Raw genomic sequence first — 21396 nt, forward strand, 5'->3', positions numbered from 1 at the left:
TAAATGAAAGGGGGTGAATCTGAAGCAAGAAAAATCAATGCAAACTATTCTTTAATTTCAAAGGGTAAAGACAGCTTTATTAACTGTATGAAGTTATATTTTAAAAGGTAAACTGTTCCAGTACAGTAAATTACCTAACTCAATGGGACAGATTTATTGCAAGTAATAAATCTGAAGAGTATGTTGTATATATATATATTTATAGTCAATCATGTTTACTGCTGAAACCAACTGGCTTGCTGGCATAGTTTGCTAAGTAATATGGAAGTTTAAGTGAGGATTGCAATAAATATATAAATGAATATGTAAATGGTCATGGGAAACATGTTTTGATGTGTTAAGAAACCCTGGGGAGAAAAGGATCGGGCATTTAATGCATCTGGATTCTTGGAAACACTGGGGAATTTGTTGCCTGTGGGTTGTGAGCTGTCAGGCGTTTTGCTGGGAAGGTCTCCTACACTTAAACTTCATCTTCTGGTGCTTTTGGTGAGTGAATTGACCTTAATCTTCTTGGAGAGTACTTTGTAAACTTGGCATGTAGCAAATGACTGTTGTGGGTCGGTTTTCTAAGTGGACAGGGTGTGATGGATTTCAAGTGGCTATATAAATTAAGAGAAACTGCCCCAATAACCCCCCTAAAGTATTCCTGCACATGGAAAGGTGCAGTGTATCTTTCCTGCATTCCTCCATGGAAATACAAGCTGCTGAGCTCTCAGTAGGAACAGTATTAAGAGCCTAAAGAAACGTTCCTGCTGTAGCCTGGTGTCCTCTCTGATGGTGATGTTTTAACTCTTTCCAGAACTTTGTATCTGCAGCCCTGTTGATCTGGCAATCTCTACTGTACAGAACTTACACAGCATGATGATACTTGTCTGTGGGATAACCTGGAGCCTGAAAAAAAGGGGCTGTAATTTGGAGGTAGCTGTTAACAAGTCTCCTTCAGAGAAACATTGTCTAGAAACAAGGGTGACTTGACTTCTTTGCTTTGTTTAGGTAACAGCAGGGCAGACACAAGCAATATACGTGCTGGCATGCATGTGCAGCCAGGCTTTGACTTGGGGCTGCAAAGATGTCTTTACTTGAAACACCATGCCAGGTAATTTGCCTGCCTGGAGTCACATTAAGGACCAGCACTCTGTTTATTTGGTGACAGTCGCTGTGGTATCACTCTTCCTTCAAGTTTATATAAATAATTCCACGAAGAATAGAACAGGAAGATGATTCCCTCTAAGCTTATCTGTTTCCTTGCACTGCATATGGAGAGTCTCCAGCCGTAAAATGCATTTTCTTCCCTCCCTCCTCCCCCCCCCCTGCCCAGCCCTGTTCTTTAAATGACTGTCATCAGTCTGGCAGCGTTCCCATGACAATACAGTGTCAGTCTTCTCAATGATTTTTTAAAGGTAAAATCTCTCTTTCCTGCTGACTTTTTAATTTCAGGCTGAAACACGGGCGGGATGATGAAATAAAACTCAGTCTGGGTTTATGCTCCCCCAATACTATCCGTTTCAGAGGCACTATTTTCTTTTCTTGCTTATATTTAGCCTTATCTGGGAATACAGGGGTTGACCAGAGAGAGTTCTCTACTCATGCTATTCTTACTTTGGTAAGTAGCCTTTTATTCTCCCAGAAGGGCCACCGTCCCGGTGGGACACTTGTTGAGTACAGTTCGACTCTGTTTTAATAAGGATGTGAGCAAGTCCTTGGAGAACTGCAAATATTCACAGACAGCATCCATTTTTTTCAACTACATACTGCAAGTTTCTCATAAAACACTCAGATAACTAGAGTGATGTGCAGAAGTACCCAAGACAGATACGTTTAAAATCACCGGTGCTGGGATCAGACCTGCTCTGTATGGAAATCATTCACCAGACCCATACATTTCAGTGGGTTTTGATCACTCTTTATCAAAAAGTCAAGTTTTGATTCTCTTCATCTAGCCTAAATCCTGAAGAAATCAATTTTCAGTTCTTGAGGGGTGGTCTTGATGTCAGCTTGTATCTGCTTTGGACCTAATACCCCCGATTCTGGGGGTACCAGCAGCCCCTGTATCTTCTCACTACGTAGTTATGAATGCTTTGAGAGCTGATGTGCAATCCATCACTCTTGCTATCAGTTTGCCTAATGGAAACATGCTAGTAGAAAAGGATATTCTAGGTACTCAGGTTTTAATGAGATCAAGGGGAACCCGCTCTTTAATAGCAAAGGCGTTAATGTTTCGAGTTCTGAACTCTAAATGTGACTCATCTATGACAAACAGCAGATTATTCATCATAAACTCGTGCAATCTACTTTCAAGATCTAACTGGCTGAAGTGTGTATTTTCTAACAACCCCTCCCAGCATGGGAGCATCTGAGCTATCCCGTAGTAACTTTGATTGAAGGGTTACAAGCTCCCTACTCCTTCACACCATGCTCAGCGCGCCAGGAACTCGACAGCCCACAAGATCCTGTCTAACGGAAGAAACTTGACAAGGTTCTGGGTGTCGCCCAGTTCGGGTACCTCCTCGGAGCAAAAGGACAGACCAGGGCTGTGTGAGGAGACCTCTGTGAAGACCAGAAGTGTTGACTGCTAAATTTGTCAGAGTCTAGAGTACCTGGAAGCTCTCAGGTATGTGGCTGTCGGAGCGTCACGGTTGATATTGTGGCTCAGAAGTGAGGATGGTGCCTACAGATCAATATCACAGCTTTTTTCTTTCCCTGCACGGGGTGTGTGATTTCTACCTTGTCATACAAACATCTCACTTGATAAAAGTCATTTCCTTGGACTCTTTCCATTTACACACAACTGGCTGTGCGAACCGCTGCTTTATCGCAAGGTGTAGCACACAGCCAAGCAGCTACAGATTTCTAACAACCTGAAATCCTTTGGGGGGGGAAAAAGCAAGATTTAGGTCAAATTTAGCAGAAATCATCTTTCTGTTTGCCAAAACTTCTGGCTAACTTTTTGTCTCGGGGTTCAAAGTACTTTAATTCTTTGCAAGCGCCAGCATGTAAAGGGGCAGAGGTCAGGCAGACAGAGGAGCGGAGAGCTTTGCTCCAGGAATGCAGCTGTCACCCAGCCAGCGGCTGCTGCTCCAGCAAGCATCGCTGGGTAAGAGTTAGCACTCAAAAAAAGGACCATCACTTGCATGAAGTGAAACACATGAAACCAGGTGAGTTCAAAGGTATTTGATCATTGGGAGACAAGTTGTGACTTCTGGAGTCGTGCACGGTCAGGCTGAGCACTCCTGGTGCTGAGGAATTCAGGAAGGCAGCGCTGTGCTGCCTTGAATCAAGTATTCCCAGGTGACTTGAGGTATTAAGATTTGCCTCTCTTGAAGCATCCGGCATTTTGCTGCACCTCAACCTAATTGTTTTCATCTCCTCGACTCATTAAAAGTCAATTTTCTCCTTTAAAAAAAATGTAGAGAAAACAGGAGAATAGTTTTGGTTTCAAGTGCTGGCAAGGTTTGTGTTACAGCCTGGCAGAGCAATAAAGGGAAGGGATTCCTGCACTGCCACGAGAGGTCCCTGCCTGCCTCCAGACATGACCACGGTGATGATGCATGAGTTGTGCAGCTCACTGCTTGGGAGGGAGCCGAATGCCAGGACAGGGATGCTCCTTGAGGATTGTTTTGATAGAAGCAAAGGAGTTGGTTTTTGCATCAGGAGATGTACAGGTCTTTTATATCTACAGCACTGGTTCAAGTTTAGCTGTGTGGGAGTAGCTAAAAATTCTAATTTAATTAATATTTGGCTTATGTGAACTGTGTCGGTGGCTCCAGCCAAGCTTGTAGAAACACATGTCTTCAATCATCCATCCCAGTGTTTTTGACAAACAAGCAAAGCTGGGAGCAGTTGGGAATAGTTGTGGAGAACACGCTGCTTGTCACAGGGTGCTTCTCTGGGGCAGTGACTCCTCTTTAGTCACTCTTTGCAGAAGGAGGAGTGCAGTCCAGCACGGCACCCTGCACGTGCTCCTGGGCTGCACGGTGAAAACTGCCACTCAGAATAACCTGCTCAGAGCTACCAGGGAGAGAAAATGCTCAGACACTTAAGGGTCTCTCAGAGGAGCAAAAACACAGATCAAAACAAAATGAAGGCACAGATAGCTTTTGCTTTTTCTTATATTTTTTTTCTTTTCTGTTTTTCCTTTTCATCTTTTTTTCTTTTTTTCTTTTTGTCTTTTTTTCTTTTCTTTTTCTCTTTCTCCTTCTCTTTCTCCTTCTCTTTCTCCTTCTCTTTCTCCTTCTCTTTCTCCTTCTCTTTCTCCTTCTCTTTCTCCTTCTCTCTCTCCTTCTCTCTCTCCTTCTCTCTCTTTCTCCTTCTCTTTCTCCTTCTCTTTCTCCTTCTCTTTCTCCTTCTCTTTCTCCTTCTCTTTCTCCTTCTCTTTCTCCTTCTCTTTCTCCTTCTCTTTCTCCTTCTCTTTCTCCTTCTCTTTCTCCTTCTCTCTCTTTCTCCTTCTCTTTCTCCTTCTCTCTCTTTCTCCTTCTCTTTCTCCTTCTCTCTCTTTCTCCTTCTCTTTCTCCTTCTCTCTCTTTCTCCTTCTCTCTCTTTCTCCTTCTCTCTCTTTCTCCTTCTCTCTCTTTCTCCTTCTCTCTCTTTCTCCTTCTCTTTCTCCTTCTCTTTCTCCTTCTCTCTCTTTCTCCTTCTCTTTCTCCTGTAGCAGTTACACTGATGATAAGAAACCAATGTGTATTTATGCAAGAGCATCCCTTGCAACAGCTCAGATTGAAAACAGGTAATGAATGGCTGTTTCTTGCACCATTCTCTTCACTACCACCATAGTAGCACCTGTAACCACCAAAAGATGGGTGCGTAGAGATGAAGCGGTGGCCGATGTGGGCACCATCCTTCAGGGTTAGCGTCACCATCCCCTGGATATCCTCCCTGGTAGTCCTAGGATTCTCCTCAAACCCCAGGAGCTCTAGGTCTGCAGCTACAGTTTGTAGCAGTTACAATCCCTTTGGGTAATTTTTATTTGTGGAATTGCAACAAGAAGGGACATTCTCCCACAGCTTTTTACAGCGTAATGAAAACTTCTCATTCCGTAACTGTTCCGTTTTCATGTGCCAACTATGCCACTGTGAACACCACTGCGTGTGTGTCCATCACTCCAGAGACTTCCCCAGGGAGCTGACGAGCTCTAATTCTCTCAGAATGGAAAAGTTCAAATTTCAGCTGAAGCCCTTGAAAGTTCACACATCATTTTGCACTTTTGAGGCTCAAACTACTGACAAATCCAGGACAATATTTTAGATAATGTGTTATTTCTTTCCTGTGGTCTGCAGAAGACCAGAAGAGGTTTTGAGCTGGGTAAGGCAGCTATCTTGGCTGTTGCAGACCTGGGAAATCAGCGATACATTCAACAACCTCTCCTTAGTAAAGAAAGTGCCAAGAAGTAAATATGTGCAGAAATAAAGTGTTTTATAAATACAGTAAGAGTTTTGTCTCAGCAATGGAAAATTCAGTCTCATGAGATAATGCAGGTAAATCAACATCCTTTACTGCGTTCCCCCATATGAGTAAGAGGTGTAAAGTCCAGAAGGGCTCAGGTTACTTTTCCATATTCCTGCCTTATCTTTAAATTGCTCTATACAAGGGGAGGACTGGCTGTGGCTTCTTGTTGTGTCACCACTGGTGGTGGGATCGTTTCCATCTACATAATCTCTTTGGGGACATTTGGAAGGTTTTGGACTCCAAAGACGTTCAGGTTTTGTAGTCCTGCAGGTAAAACTGAACCTCCTGTTCTTTGCCTTATTATATTTTGTTGGAGCTCTGAAGATATTTCAGTCTTTGTGGATGATTAACTAATGGTAGTGAAGTACTGCTCTTGTAAGAATTCAGGATTAATGATGTGCTGCTTGCTATATGAGGGAAAAGACCATTTTCTGGGTAAAGATAGAATGTGAGCTTGAAGAACTAGAGATTTCTGAAAGTCATAAGCAACACCTTCAAGTGTCTTCTGTCTCAAGAACATCCTCCTCTTTGCTCTGCAGCTCGGTAACTTTCCTTCTCTTTCTGCTCCCCCTGATGAATGTTTTGGAAGAGGTGTAACAAGTTGTCTTTGCACAAGGCTGAAAACTGGGGCCAAACTCAGGTATTAAGGGCTCAAGCCATGAGGAAAATCTGGCAGTGAGAAAATACTATCCCCTTTCAGCTTTAGTTTTTCCAACAGTTAAAAGTGAAATGCTGCTGCTCCTCCTGCTAGGCTGTGACAGTGATACCTACTGCAGTAGAATGCCTTGAGAAGGAATAATTAGATAACCTGCGGTGGCATGGTGAGATTATGTAACATTTTACTAGCTGTAAAGCAAGGCTACTACCCCAGGGAATTTACAACACAGAGGATCAGCTCCTGGTTCATGACTTTGTTGAGTAAGGTCAGCTGGGCATTTACATTTTCTGAACAAAGGAGCAGAAAACAAAACACGACCCCTTGTTCTTTTGGTTCTGAAGGAAAGGATAATTGTTCTGTACTTTATCACATCATGACTAATTTCCCCTGGATTACACCTCTAGCACAGGGAAAGAGAGTAGGGAAAGCCAGGGATTCTCCCAGTGCCTGTTTTGTGCTGGCAGGGGACAGCAGCACGGGATTAGTGTCCACTACCCTTCCTGGGGTGGGAAAGTGTTAGCAGAGCAAACAGACTGAAAGATGCCTTTATTTCCCCAAGAGAGAAAATAAAACTGGGGATGAATTTTGTCCTTTAGATGTATGTGTTAGTTCTTTCTCAAAACAATCAAACTGAGGTTTCCTGATCTATTTTTTCCCCTTGTTAGGAGGGTTGACCAAGCCTCAAAAGCTAGTCGATGTGAAAGCACTTTTCTAAGCTTCCATTTAAGCTCTGAGGTGTGCTGCTCCACGCAGCAGATGCTGTGGGGTTAGTGAGGAGAGGTGCTCATGAAAATCGTGTATCTGTTGTTAACTCCTATGTGTTTGAGTAATTCTTTTCCTGTCGTGCTGGGTGAATCTAGAAATTGCCAGTAGAAGTCACAGGATGAACTTATGAGAATGAATATACAAGTCACACTAGACTCAGCCCTTGTTTTTACGAACTGGGAGTTCCACAACCTCTCTGGGTGTGAAACCAGTGTTCAGAGGGAGAACATGCTGCTAGAAGACAGCAGGACTGGGACTGCCTATGAGTTGTCCAGCAATGCACAAAGTCCAGCCAATCTACCTGAGAGGTTATAAGCCAGGTACACCGACCTCTGCTCTAAAAGATGATGATTGCTTTCCTCTGATCTCCGTACAAAGCAGAGTATCTGCTGGGTGATTCACATTGCATGCTGTGATGGTTAATTATTTCCAAAAGTATTTTAATCACTGCATCTGTCAGTTGTAACTTGAATGTTACCGTTATCAGTAAGCCCTGTAACAGGTTTTTAATTACTTTTTTATGTTTTAGATGGTGTTTTTGCCTTCAATCTGATGGATTTAAATATGGAAGAGGAATTCTAGGAGTGCTGGGAATAAGGGTGTGGGAAGACAAGCCACAAGGGGACTCTGTGCCACTGTCTGTCTGCAAGTCTTCAGGACAGAACTTGGGAAAAAAATGGAAAAAAAGGCAACAAGCAATGAAACTGAGCCACTGACTTCTAGGAAAGATGTGTCAGACTGTAACGAAGGAGAAGATTGTAAGGAGAATGGACTTCTGGTCAGGAACCCTAAAACTGCCCTACGGCTAGTGGAGGATGGCACTAAGGTCCACCCCAGCCAGGGCGATAAGGGGGAGGCGGCTCAGATCTCAAATGGCTATTCCGGGGTTCCCAGCTCTGTTCCCTGCAATGGGATGGGCGAGGTGGAAGATGCCCAGTGCACTGCCCCAGCAGCTACAACCACCACTACAACCACCACTTCCACCACCTGTGGAGCAGAAGGCCAGCAGCAGCTGATGGAGCTGGAAGACAGAGAGACCTGGAGTAAAAAAATTGACTTTCTACTCTCTGTCATCGGATACGCGGTAGATCTGGGAAACGTGTGGAGGTTTCCCTATATATGCTACCAGAATGGAGGAGGTCAGTGCCTAGATCTGTATGCTGTTCTTTAACACAGAGCCTCCTTGCTTAGAAATGGATATTTAGTGGCTTATTTTAATATTATATATAAAACAAATGACCTAGGGGAAAGTACTTTTCAAGCAGTCTGGAAAACCTGAAGATTGGGATAGGATAACTAGACACATTAAGATGGAAGAAAAACTATTTGGCAAGATCTAAAGAATCAGTACAGCCAGAAGCTGAGAGCCAGTTACATGCAGAACCACTTTCCAAGGGCAAAGACTCACCCCTGTCCCAAGGAGTATTTTAAAATCAGATAAACCTACATGTCAAAACCAGCTCATCAGGAAGCCTAGGTCTTGGGCTCACTGACATATCAGCCAAAGTATAAATCTAATCAAGGAGATCTTGTGTCCTTGCTTTCCTGATATAACAAACACAAGCATTTTACTGAAGAAATTAATTACTTTAGCACTAGCCCATCTCACTGATTTATCCATTGTAGCCTGCTCAGTCTTGGTAAATCCTATGCGTGCTTGCAGGAAGTTTGGCCTTAGTGTTGCTTCTTATTCACACTAGTAAGTAGTTACTCTTAGGAGAAATCCTATGGTAATTCAGTGTGGCACACCAGCTAGGGAGGGGGTGTGCATTTTTCCTGTGGGATAAAAGGAACTGTTGTTCATGGAGTGCTGGTACTGTTGGAAGAGAAGTTCTGTGAAGAGTTATAATCAGCTGTTTTCTTTCTTGCAGGAGCATTCCTCATTCCTTACACAATTATGGCCATCTTTGGAGGGATTCCTCTCTTCTATATGGAACTAGCACTAGGGCAATACCACAGGAATGGGTGTATTTCAATTTGGAGGAAAATATGTCCTATATTCAAAGGTAAAGAAGGGAAATGGAGAATTACTAGGAACTTTCTGAATAACTGGAAAATTATGACATGAAACATGACATAAAATGAAAAAAATGACATAAAACAAAGTAAGGTTTGTTCTATAGAAGGTTTTGGCTTTAGAAAGAAAGGTTTCCTAAAACTTTATGTACACCTGCAGACGTGGATGTGTGTTCTCCTATACACGTGTATACGAGGATACACAAAGTGTATGAGATAGTCACAAAGTGATTAGATAGAGGCCACTCCACTTTCTCTGACTCAAGCCTGAAGATATATTAAAAAAAACCCCAAACCCTACAAAAAAATGTAATTAATAACATTAGTGCAACGTTACTGAATCCAGGGCAAAATTAAAACCAGGTAAGAATAAAGATCTAGTTTTTCTATTACAAAGATATTACGAAGAAATTATTCCCCATCTCTAGCCTGGTCTGTCAATTCTGTCCTACCACAGAGACTTTCAGAGCAGGAGGACTTCTCTATGCTCATTACTTTTCCTCCCACTGTTAGAGCTCTTTTTTATTTACTGAGAGTGCAAGATGCCTACTTCTAAATTCCAAGAATTTAGGAACAGGCCTAAAATAAAAAATAAAGCATAGGAGTATTTTCTGTCTTGATTAAGGATGCTTTTTGGAACTGGAGCCTGATTCCAATGCCACTAGAAATACTAGTGTTGTAAAGACTTGGGAGGGTATGTGTACCTCCTGCAGAGCTGCCTTGGTTACTACCTGTAGTTGGTGTAATAACCCATTCCTTTTTTTTTTTTCTGGCCTAAAAGTTATACTCACTTCATGTCATTATTTCCTGCCTCACTAGGAATTGGCTTCGCCATCTGTGTAATAGATCTTTACGTAGCCTCCTACTACAACACCATTATGGCTTGGGCCTTTTACTACCTCGTATCCTCCTTCACGGCGGAGCTGCCATGGACTAAGTGCACAAATGCTTGGAACACAGGCAACTGCACCAACTACTTCAGCAAGGACAACGTCAGCTGGTCCCAGCACTCCATCTCTCCCGCAGAAGAATTTTATACGTAAGTGCATGTAAGTGAGGACAGGGATATTAGAGAGAATGGTGGAGTGTGCAGCAAGCTTTCCTTTGCAGGGGCAGTAGGGCTGGTTGTTAAGGGTACCCTTTTTCTGAGCTGTCCAAATAGCCACATACTTGTGGGGGTATGTAAGCTTAGGGTGTATGGGAGGGTATCAGAGGTTCCCAACCACTGTCAGCTGTCATCGATTATCAGTTATCATCACAATATAAAGTTTTTAATTCAAAATATATATATTACTTGACTTTGAAGGCTATCAGGCCACAGTATGGGACTGTTCAAACCACACTGTACACAAGTATTCATTAAAATATATCTGTGCTCTGTTTCACTTTCCTCTTTTTCAGCCGGCAAGTTCTCCAGGTGCACAGGTCCAACGGGCTGGAAGACCTGGGGGGCATCAGCTGGCAACTGACCCTCTGTTTATTGCTGATCTTCACCATTGTGTATTTCAGTATCTGGAAGGGGGTCAAAACATCTGGCAAGGTGAATGCAAAAGCAAAACCAACTTGGTACAGTATAGTCCAGCAGCGGTTCTAAAAGGGCCAATTAACTTGACAGAGAATGATTGCAGACTGTCCTCATGACAGGGCTTATAGGCTCATGTATTTGGGCAGCACTAGCTGCAGAGTGACTGCTACTGTTATCCAAGTAATACAATCAACAGTGAGTCACACCACTGTTCTCTGGGCAGGAACAACCCTGCAAGGTACAGATGTGCAAACTGCCTGTTTACAGACCTTCTCAGAAGTTCTCATGATGTTCTAAATGTTAAGAGCTGTAATAAAAAGAACTCATTCTTCTGATCACCTGTTAACTTTCTATCCATGGCCAATGCTATCCTGCTGTTTTCCCTCACAGGTGGTGTGGGTGACTGCCACATTCCCTTACATCATCCTCTTTATCCTGCTAGTGAGAGGTGCAACTTTGCCTGGGGCTTGGAGAGGTGTCCTCTATTACTTGAAACCTGACTGGCAGAAACTCCTGGCCACTGAGGTAAAAAACACTATAAAAAGGTCGAGCTTTGGTTTTAGTCTATCAGCATCTATGTATTTCAATGTCTGTTTTCAGTACAGAGTAATATTTAAATAGGTATCTCAGCATGGACTTAAAAGCCTGACCTCATTCTCCTGTTTAAACAATCCTGCTGTTCTTTCCATAAAGATTTCTTTGAAGTTCACCATCAGTTTAGCCTGAACTAATGACAGGTTGAATAAATTTAGTGGTTGAATGAAATTAGTGATATGATGAGAGAGAAAATGAGTGAGCAAGCAATTTTTGCCAGGAAAATGGTGAACAGCCTGACACGGAGTGAGAAGCTACAATTGCTGCTACACTGCAACAAACCCCTTTACCTATGACAGTCATACTGAGCAAAATAGATTCATTAAGCCCTAATAACTGGTTTAGCTGCAGGTTTTGGGGCTGTGAGGGGATCTTTGTACATTTGGGCAGGCTTTTCCAGAGCCCAGTGGTGCCCACAGTTGTCCATGTTTATGTAGTGCAGGTTACTAGAGTTGAAACTTCAGATCTCCACCCCGTGATGAGCTTTGGCACATAAGCCCAAGGAGAGTCTCTGCAGCCACCCAATACAACATGACTGAGTAACACATGTGAGTGCATGTGGAGGAGGAATACATCAGTTAGGCCTGCATACACCACCAAGATGTGAAAAGAAAGGAACAAGGACAAGACTGAGCTAACCAACAAACTGTTGCAGCTTTGAACTCTGCAGATGACAAGCAGTCCATCAGGCTCAAGGCTGCAGGCACTTCACTGCCTATGAAAGTGTCTAGTGAGGAGGGTGATGGAAAAACCCCAAAGCAATAAATACTACAAATACAAAGATTAAAAATTCTAATGTTTGCAAGCCTGCTGCTGCCCAGCTGATATGTAGAGGTCTGAATGAAGAGGAAATGAAAAGACACCAGTCTCTGATAAAGCAGCATCTCCAATAAGGGACCACATCTTCTGAAAAAGCAATAAAGGGCATTGATATTGTATTGGATGTATCTGAAGTGAGGACAGCAGATTGTAATCTGTGAGCTGGACGGTGACAGAGCTCTGGCTGTGGATGATACAGGATGGCCTCACACGATGGAAGAGAATATTAGAAATGAGTTGTAATGAACTCCATGTTTCAATCAAAAGAGGATAAATGAATGAGGACTTTCACCTTCAGAAAGAGAACTGATATGGTACTTTAGGAACACTACTCATTAAGGCTGTGGCCACTTTTCAAGTACAACAGGCTTTTCATAACAAGATCATCACACTTGCATCTGTCACGGCTACAACAAAGCTGAAGTGAGTCCTGAGGACCAGCACTGCATCCACATTGGCATGTATTTCCATTCAGTCTGGGACTGAGCAGCGATCATCTACTACTTAGCTCTGAGGACACATGGCCAAACATAGGACTATTCCACAGCATACTTAGTCTGGAGGAACATGGGCCAAGCTCACTGCAAAACCATGGCTAGAATGCTCTCTATACCTAACAAAAGTTGTGTTAAACCAATTCCAGGCAAATTACAGTGAATTAATCCAAGATGCTGTCAGAAGTGAAACTGCCAGTGAGTACTTACAATAGCATAAGGAGATACAATAAGCACAGTGCAGGAACTGAAATGATAGTGGGTATTTACAACCCTCATAAATTCGTATTTCAACATGCTCTCTTAAGACAATGGTTGTTAGATCAGGACTGGAATATCAGCAGAGGAGTGAAACATGGTTTTATAGGGCTATGTCTTATTCTGAATATGCCAAACTCCTTTCAATCCATTTCATGTCATTTTTTTTCTTGATCTTCAATATTTTTCAGGTTTGGGTCGATGCAGCAGCTCAGATTTTTTTCTCCCTTGGTCCAGGTTTTGGAGTCCTATTGGCTTATGCCAGCTACAACAAATTCCATAACAACTGCTACCAGTGAGTTCTACCTTACCCTATATCTAAAATTGATTTTAAAAAAAAACAACTAACCATGAGTATTTACAAAAAAGAAACACCGTGCTGGTGAAAGGCACTGAACTGTCAGACTTGTATAGCTCCAAATCAGGCAGAAGCCTAACAGGGCAAAAGTTCTTATTGAAAAAAACTGCAATCAAAACCATTTCTTCCATTGTGAAGAGAGGTAATCTCTACCAGTTACAGCAAGGAGTCTAAGATGTTGAAAACTGCCACAACAAAATTAATTAAAACCCTGCCAAACAATCACATGATAATCCTTTAATCTGAGCAGTCAGTTAGGAAATAGTTTGAGAGTTTTGACCTGAAAGGCGATTTACTTTTGTTTCCTTCTTGTCTTAAAAATTCTATTTATAACTTTTAAAGCAGAATTCTCAATTTTTTACTCTTTCTACAGTAATTGCTATTTTTTTTTGAACATTGGCATACATTCAGCATTCAATCCAGTGTGAGACTGGCCTTACAGCATCTGTTTGAAGTTGAAGAAGAAAAAGTGGTCATCTCTGTTCTTTCTTTCCAATCAGTGGCTTGTTCTTTCCATTGGGTCACCCTAGTCTTTGTAGGAGTCCATCCAGATCAGTAACTTCCTCCGTCCGGTAGTAAACTGTCCTTACTAGCAGATGCCGATTCCCTGATATGAGTTAGGTCTTCTGTTGCAGAGATGCTCTGGTTACCAGCACTGTGAACTGTGTGACTAGTTTTGTGTCTGGATTCGTCATTTTCACTGTGCTGGGGTACATGGCAGAGATGAGGAACGAGGAGGTATCAGAGGTCGCCAAAGATACAGGTAGGCTCACTTTTTGTACACATCTCTCAAGCTGCTTGGAAGACAGACTGGGTTAGTGTATTATCTTTGGGTTTGAGAACAGCCCAAGTTGGGCAAAATATTTATCATGTTATAAATAGACAGTGCTGCTAGGAAATGATTCCATAAAGACAGCACATAGAAGTCAGGCTGCATGCAGCTGCACAGATGAGGTGGCAACTGTACACTGCCAAACAGCCTGTGGGGAGAAGCTTCCCCCTGGAAGACAACATGGTACAGTGCAACTGCCAGCACTACAGCACTAACAGTTACCCTAATTCTCTGTTCCAATACAGGACCCAGCCTTCTCTTCATTACATATGCTGAGGCCATTGCAAACATGCCTGCTTCCACTTTCTTTGCCATCATCTTTTTCCTGATGTTACTCACACTGGGGTTAGACAGCACGGTGAGTAGATGGAGCACGAGATCTGGGCGCCTTTGGTATTCAGTGTGTGTCCTTACCCAGTAAATATCAGAAGAAAGAGACTTACAAATACTGCACTGTCACTCAAGGGTTTAAAGCAGGATTGGCATCTCTGTGAGTCTTCTCTAAGACAGGAACTCCTTCTCAGATTTTGACCTTAACAGGCCTAAAGACAATGAAATGGTTTGTCAGTGTCATACTGTGACAGTTCATAACAGACCAGGAAACACAAGCACAGCACTGTGATTCATACACTTCCTTCCAGGATCCTCCTTTCTTGTAATTATTAAATTTTGGATTTTTTTTGCACCAGTTGGATTTAAAAGGTGGGGAGTGGAGGTGGCCAAAAAGGGAATCTTCAAGATGCAAATTGGAGTTGTTCTAAAAACTTGCAGGTGAGCCTCTTTTTTACAGATCGAGAAGCAGCTCCTCCCAGGGTGGCTGAACTCAGCTCCTTTCACAATCTTGGTTCTACTGAGCCACCCAGCACTGAATGAGCACCCTGTTTCTTGTAGCAGAGTGGATGACAGACACTTCCTACAGATATGTGAAGACCAAATCCCCACCTTGAAGAGTTTAAAAGCTCTCAAGACAGATTGTCTAAACAACAGTTGCACCAACTCTACAGGCAGAATAAAGCACCAGTGTTTCAATGCTTTAAAGCTCCTTTAAGCATTGAAACCTGCTTTAAAGCAGGTAAAACTGCCCTGTATTTGCCAGTGATTTTTTCCATGCTTTTCAGTTTGCAGGACTAGAGGGAGTGATTACTGGAGTACTGGATGAATTCCCACATGTCTGGAGCAAGCGCAGGGAATTGTTTGTCCTTGGTCTGACCATCATTTGCTTTTTGGGGTCATTAGCAACCCTGACATTTGTAAGTATTTTACCAATCCCCCAGCTTTCCTTACAAGCAAATGACATCTTGGGGAGGGTAGTACTGTTCTGAAGAGAGTTACAAAACATCAGATTAAATCTCTAGCCTTTCTTTAGGCACTAGAAATCTGTATTTAGAATGAATGTGAACAGTTTCTCTCACTAGGAAATGCCATGTGAAATGATACTATTGCAATTCAGCAAAACTCTGACATCATAGATGATGCAGCCAATGTTCCAAGTGCTGAATCAGCAAGCAGACAACCTTCCACATTTTGTATGTGATTTACTTCTTGTTCTCAAAAACCCCAGGTTTAAAAGTAATATGAATTGTTCTCTTAATTTTTGCAGTGTTTGAAATGTATTTTTAGTTAAAATAAGAATGATCAAAAATTACTGGCCAGAAAAGGCTGTAACTGACTGCTGCTGTTCCCCAAACAATTAATTTCCTGGATCTTCCTTGTCAGATCAGGCCAGAAATCAAGATCACACACTGAGCAGTCTCTGTAGGGCTTGTGGCATTTCATTTTTGCAACAAGTAACTTTTGGACTCATAAGTGTGATGATCATAAGGGACAAGGAAAAAAATACTTGACTTTCCTGTCCCATTTCACTCCACTTGCTAATTTATGTGCAACTTCCTGCTGATTTAAAGCATCTGCTGTAAAAGGAGACTTGGTTCCTCTCCAAGGCACAATACTCTCCTCCTTTGTGACTGTGGATCCCAAATGGAAAGAAATCAAAGTAACACCTTATTCATTTCCTGCCCAGTAACTGACTCAAGTTGGAGGAAGAAGCTGCCATCACAGAAGGCACGCAAAAAGCCATCCCATCAAATCTCATTTGCTCATTACACTCCAGCAGATTCAGCTTTAGCTTTGCTGCGTGGCAGCTCCACTGGTGAAACACGTTCACAGGGAGAGAGCAGATAAGCAACAAGCTCAAGGATTTCACTGGCAGGAACAGCCACACTGACAGAACTGACTTGAACTACCCATCTGTGAACACTCTGCTCCAGATGAAGGCAGTAATAAATAAACAGCAGCCTGACAGGATCCTTGGTTCACTGACAGTGTCATCTCCTTCCTAGGGAGGCGCGTATGTGGTGAAGCTGTTTGAAGAATACGCCACTGGCCCAGCTGTCCTGACCGTCGTGTTCCTGGAAGCCGTGGCTGTGGCCTGGTTCTATGGTAGGTCTGGTGCCACGCTGACACAGGATGCTGACCCAAACCCCTCAGCTTCTGCTGACACTCCTGATTCTGGAAAACAAGTTTTACCAAACCTTTTTCTACCAAAATCTGTGAGAATGGTTATTGACTGCTCTTTGGCAGAAGTGCCATTGGCAACCAAAAGTAACAAGAGCTGTAATTCAGGACTAATTCAGGACTCATTATAATTGGGTTATAGGAACAAACCAGCCTTTTGCAACAGATTCTGAACTTACTACATGTACTAAATGCTGTGCAGCTACTTACACCTTGTATCTGCTGTCACCGTTCTCCTCCTTCTTGTCTCCACAGGTATCACCCAGTTTTGCAACGATGTGAAAGAAATGCTTGGCTTTACCCCAGGCTGGTACTGGCGGGTCTGCTGGGTAGCAATTAGTCCCATCTTCCTCCTGGTGAGTTTTCTTTATAGCTTTTTCTTTCCAGCCCAAGAAAACTACTGTTGAACAATGGAGTTCCTTGGACTTCTAAAAGCTTGATGCCAGAATTTTCTTGTGTAGTTCTTCAGTAATAATTCTTGTTAAACCAAAACGGTTCAATTAGTGAAAAATCCATCACAGTGCTGCAAGGTCTTGTTGCTAAATCACTAGTTTAAGGATTTCTGTAGAAAAACTAGATAAGTCAGACCAGGTTCTGAGTAACTTCCCTCCTTCCATCTCCTGAACAAAGTTACTTTATTTTGTTGCTTTGTATTTACCTCAGCAAAGTGAAGCAATAAAAGATGATGAAACACACTGTCTGGAGAGGAAGCCCAAGACAAGTGAATGTCCTGTCTCAGCAACCGCTGACTCAACTTTAGAATATTCCACTTGTAAAATTCACAGCAGATAAATGCAACCGTTATAAATCTATAATCCAGAACTGGAAATCCTGGCCCAGTGTTTGACTTGGCAGTAGCATCGATAACATTTTAACCTAAAGTGTTCATTTCCTGATCCAAAATTAGCTCACACTATCTTTTATTGTTACTGCCCTTAGTGGGAGCGAAGCAGGTCAAGATGGGAGTTTACGAGGCACAGAACAGGGATTTAAGACCTACAGAGTGAACTGAAAACACCTGTAATGATCAATGCACAATTAAGAGATTTTGAGTTTGTTACTACCAGAAAATAAGGGAAACTAAACTAAGGAAAGCCCAGGAAGCAGTAAGTTATTTGTGTCTGGAAGTATTGCTGGGAATCCCAGTCTTCTGATGCTCTGGAAAAAATGGAGTCAGAGATCCTTCCAAGGACAGTCCCAAATATTACCCCTGTGATGTTCAACTAAAAGTATTTGTTGTTTCATAAGAAATTTCAGTTGTGAAGGAGAGGCATAGGAGTCTTACCTAACAGCATTAACTGAGCTGATGCCAGGCCACTGTATCCAAACTATTACTGACATTGGTAAAAGTTACCAAAGAACTAAAATGCTATGGAAAAATGACACAGAAAAGATGAAGTGTGTAGAAAATAATTAACAGTGAAAAAAAAGGAATCTGTCTAGCTTATCACAGAGAAAACAGAAAGCTGATGTGATTACCAAAGGTAAGTACTTTAACAGTATTTGAAAGAGTATTAAAAGGGTCTAAAACCCAATAAACAACAGCATAAACCACCACTGCTCTGGCTGCGAGTTCAATTCAGAGAAAGCAGAATTGACACTGATCATGATTAAATATGGGACAAGTAGCTGAAAGTGTACACTTCCCATTCCTGGTGGCTTAAAACCAGAAAGATGCTGCCTTTCTGGAAGGAGTGCTTTAGCTGGAATCGAGTTACAGGGCTCAGTACAAGGCTAACTGGATGAAATTCTGCACGCTGGTATCGATCAATCAATCTCATTTTGTCCATCGCACATCTTTTTTCCTTCCCTTTGTGTACAAGCGTGGTCCTAAATTTTCTTTCTAATTTTTCTTAGGCAAGAAGCTCCACCATATTTTTGTATTTCTTTTAATGTGTGTTTATGAAATAGGCAACTTGTATGGGAACTTTTACCGAGTTTCTTTTAGTTAGTGGTTTTGGGCTACACCCCAAATCACCACAGCTCTTGCAAACTTCCTGAAGAAAAGTCTGGATATCCAGAAGTAGTTTTGAGTGTGCTTTAGCTTTTCTTTTTTAAAATCCATATTCATGTCATTTAGGATTTTTTTTCCAGTGTTGACATATATAGATCCTTCTTGAGCCCTACTCTTTTTTTTACTTTGATGGTATGTTGGGACACAGAATTCCCTAAAGTAAGTATATGTGGTCAAAAGACATGTATTCATCCCTTCTGCTCTTTCTTTTTCAGTTTGTCACTTGCAGCTTTCTGTCCAACCCTCCTGAGCTTCGGCTTTTCGATTATAATTATCCCTACTGGACCACAGTAGTGGGTTATTGCATAGGAACCTCTTCTGTCATCTGCATTCCAATCTACATGGTTTATCGGTTGATCATCACTCCAGGAACACTTAAGGAGGTATCCACAATGCTCTGTTGCTTCTGACTGTCAGGAAGAAGGCGATCCCTATAAATATTAGGTGTGGATTTTCATAGGGTCTGATGGCCTGGGACTGGAGGATTACTGCTCTTCTGTTCCTAGTTGATAGCTAATTGTCTTCTGCCTACTCCAAGTGACTGACAGATCTCCCCAGGCGTTAGTGGGGTCGCTGACATATTCATAAAAAATATTAAATCCAGTATTCTTTTTTTTAAGCTCTGGTGAACTGGAGGTTTTTCTTAGAAATCAAATAGGGGACAGTATCATATGAATGAGGCAGTGAAAGACTGGTTCCCTGGGGTATGTCTGTAAGAAGAAGTTTCTTTTTCTCTCCCTCACTTAATAAGATTTCTCTGTCATAAATCTGTGGCAGCATGTGATGACTTTTGGGGATTTCTTGTAAGTTCATGTAAATACCAGTTCAGAAAGAATATGTTCAGTTGGCTCAGGGTATCCAAGTAAACTGCAAAGTCCTAAAGCATTAATACAACATGTCACACTTTTATTCACATTATATGTTACTAATAACTAAAAATGATGCTGTGCACTTCTACAGCAGCTCATGTCTTCACAGTGCTGAGATAACAGAAGCCTGAAAAAATCCTTGTGTGGTTCAAGAGGCAGAACTCAAACCAGAGTCCTAGTTTTATTGTATGTCTTTCCAAGTGGCCATCATCTTACAAACTTTAAAATGAATGAGTTTGTAATATCATTTTCTTCCCCACAGCGTATTCTGAAGAGCATCACGCCAGAAACAGCCACAGAGATCCCATTTGGAGACATCCGCATGAACGCAGTATAAGCTGCCCCGTTTCCTGGGGGAAGAGAGGGGGAGCACACATTTAACTCCCCCCCACCCCACCCCACTCTGCCACTCCAAAGAATTCCATTTCCAGCCGAGGAGTTTTCTCTGGAGGCTGCATCACTGACAACGGGCATTGGGAACCAGGCTGCCTCCAGGCACGTTAATCCAAGCAATTCAATGAAACCTACTGTGCAATTCTAACCAGACTGAACTGCCTGAGAACTCGCTCACTCTGGAAACACGAGGACGTCCTTGTGCATGAGAACACCACTACTCCATGCACGGGCATGGGGGCTCTCTGACCACCACTGTAGGATGAGTATCAGTGGGTAGGGTTAGGTGTAGAGCCCCAAATCTGTGGCAGTACTCCTGTATCTTCCTCAATGTGATCGTTCGTCCTGGGCAATGTTGTATTCGCTTCTAAGGTTCTAATTGCTTAAACTACATTGAAAAAAAATATATCAAAAAATATTTCTGATAGCCATACATTACTCAAGTAATACAGGGTTTTATAAGCTAGAAAATAAAATAGTCAATTCTTCAATCCCTCAGACTGTAGCGGAGCAGAGAGAGGAAGAGGAAACAAGCCTGAGCAGCACTGTACACGGCTCTGCACACATTAGCACACACACTTGGTAGTATTTCCAACATTTTGCAGATGGGAACAGTTGATGCCTCACAGTTTCTATTGGTTTTTTGCATAACAGATACCACAGAAGCATTTTTTGTATGTTGTAGGCTTCACTTTCCTTTAATCCCATTAAAGCCACGAAGACTCACCGTGGCTTGACAAGGACCTTTGCTAGCACTTACTACAGGGTTTTCATAACTAAGGCAGTTTCCATGATGTCACTGTCCTGACCTACCACACCCAAAGAAACTACAAAACAAGATATTTTTTTGTTGAGTTCCGATGCCAAACCCCAGAAACTTAAAGACCTGCTTCTCTGCTTTGGTTTGCAAGGTTTAGGGTTTACATTTTTTAAATGTAATTTCACACCTAAAATTTGCTGGAGCCTGTGGCTTTTTCTATTCTTTCCTAGAACAGAACTGCAGTTGAGAGCGAGCCTTTTGGCTGGCTGACAAAAGTACATTTAACAAACTACACAAACCCACTTTGGGATTTATTAGCTCACACTCTAATGTGAACTCATTTAGTTTTCACCCTGAAGAAAAGGAGGGAATTTGTTTTTCAACACAAAGTTGTGTAGAGTTCAGCAGGATTGGTTCTCAGCAGAAGTAGTTATAATAAATTTCCAGGCACTGATATGCAAATTAACCTCCATACACACACTAACCTCTTTATGTTATATGCATACACATGCTCTCCAGATGTAACTTCCCTTCAGCCTGGCTGCAATTGCCAAGTCAGTCAGAGGATGGTAGTTTTGCTGCAGCTCCATGGAAGTTTAGGTAAACCTAAGTAGCTGCCATTTATGTAAAAACTTGCATTGTATTTTTACTCTACCACATAGACTAAAACAAAAGTAAAATAAAGTAGAGGATAAAAATCTCTTTTGTATCTCATGGTTGACTTAGGTAACAAACTGCTAAAACAAAGAAGGTTATATATGCATTCATAGCAGCAGGCAGTAAACCTATTGAAGACTTCACATTGGTACAAAGGATTTCCCATATTACAGGAAAGCAGGGATGGGGTGTTTGCTTTCTGAAAACATTTCCATTGTTCCCATCAAGGTTTTTCTCCCTTGGGTGTGCAGGCACCTCCTAGAAAGCCTCTTACACTTCAGCTATTGACTTGAGTTCACTTAAGTCTCAAGCCCAACTTACAATAAGGAAATAACTTAAAGGGACAAGGACTGTTCTTTTGGAACTACAAAAGACTCCTCAACTATTTTCAAATAAAAAAGGGAGTATCTTCTTTCATTGCCACCAGA

At 42.1% G+C, this 21396-nt stretch overlaps 1 protein-coding gene across 1 annotated transcript; it reads left to right on the forward strand.

The window, feature by feature from the left end:
- The first annotated feature begins 2525 nt into the window (after positions 1–2525).
- SLC6A4 (solute carrier family 6 member 4) lies at positions 2526–19640 on the forward strand. The gene is made up of 14 exons (XM_084273287.1): positions 2526–2611; positions 7395–8004; positions 8737–8871; positions 9701–9920; positions 10283–10421; positions 10797–10931; positions 12763–12866; positions 13565–13692; positions 14007–14119; positions 14880–15011; positions 16101–16200; positions 16531–16631; positions 18505–18672; positions 19421–19640. Exons 2-14 carry the CDS (start codon positions 7542–7544, stop codon positions 19493–19495), a joined length of 2013 nt encoding a protein of 670 aa, XP_084129413.1. The 5' UTR covers positions 2526–2611; positions 7395–7541; the 3' UTR covers positions 19496–19640.
- Positions 19641–21396: the final 1756 nt, after the last annotated feature.

The sequence above is a fragment of the Gallinula chloropus genome (genome assembly GCF_964237585.1).
Source record: "Gallinula chloropus genome assembly, chromosome: 19".
In the NCBI taxonomy this organism is placed as follows: domain Eukaryota; kingdom Metazoa; phylum Chordata; class Aves; order Gruiformes; family Rallidae; genus Gallinula; species Gallinula chloropus.

Bases quoted from the DNA above. Each gene is read 5' to 3' on its own strand.
- SLC6A4 (XM_084273287.1), top strand. From the start codon at position 7,542: ATGGAAAAAAAGGCAACAAGCAATGAAACTGAGCCACTGACTTCTAGG. The intron at 9,921-10,282 runs GTAAGTGCATGT...CCTCTTTTTCAG, and splicing joins CCCGCAGAAGAATTTTATAC to CCGGCAAGTTCTCCAGGTGC. The intron at 16,201-16,530 runs GTAGGTCTGGTG...TTGTCTCCACAG, and splicing joins GGCTGTGGCCTGGTTCTATG to GTATCACCCAGTTTTGCAAC.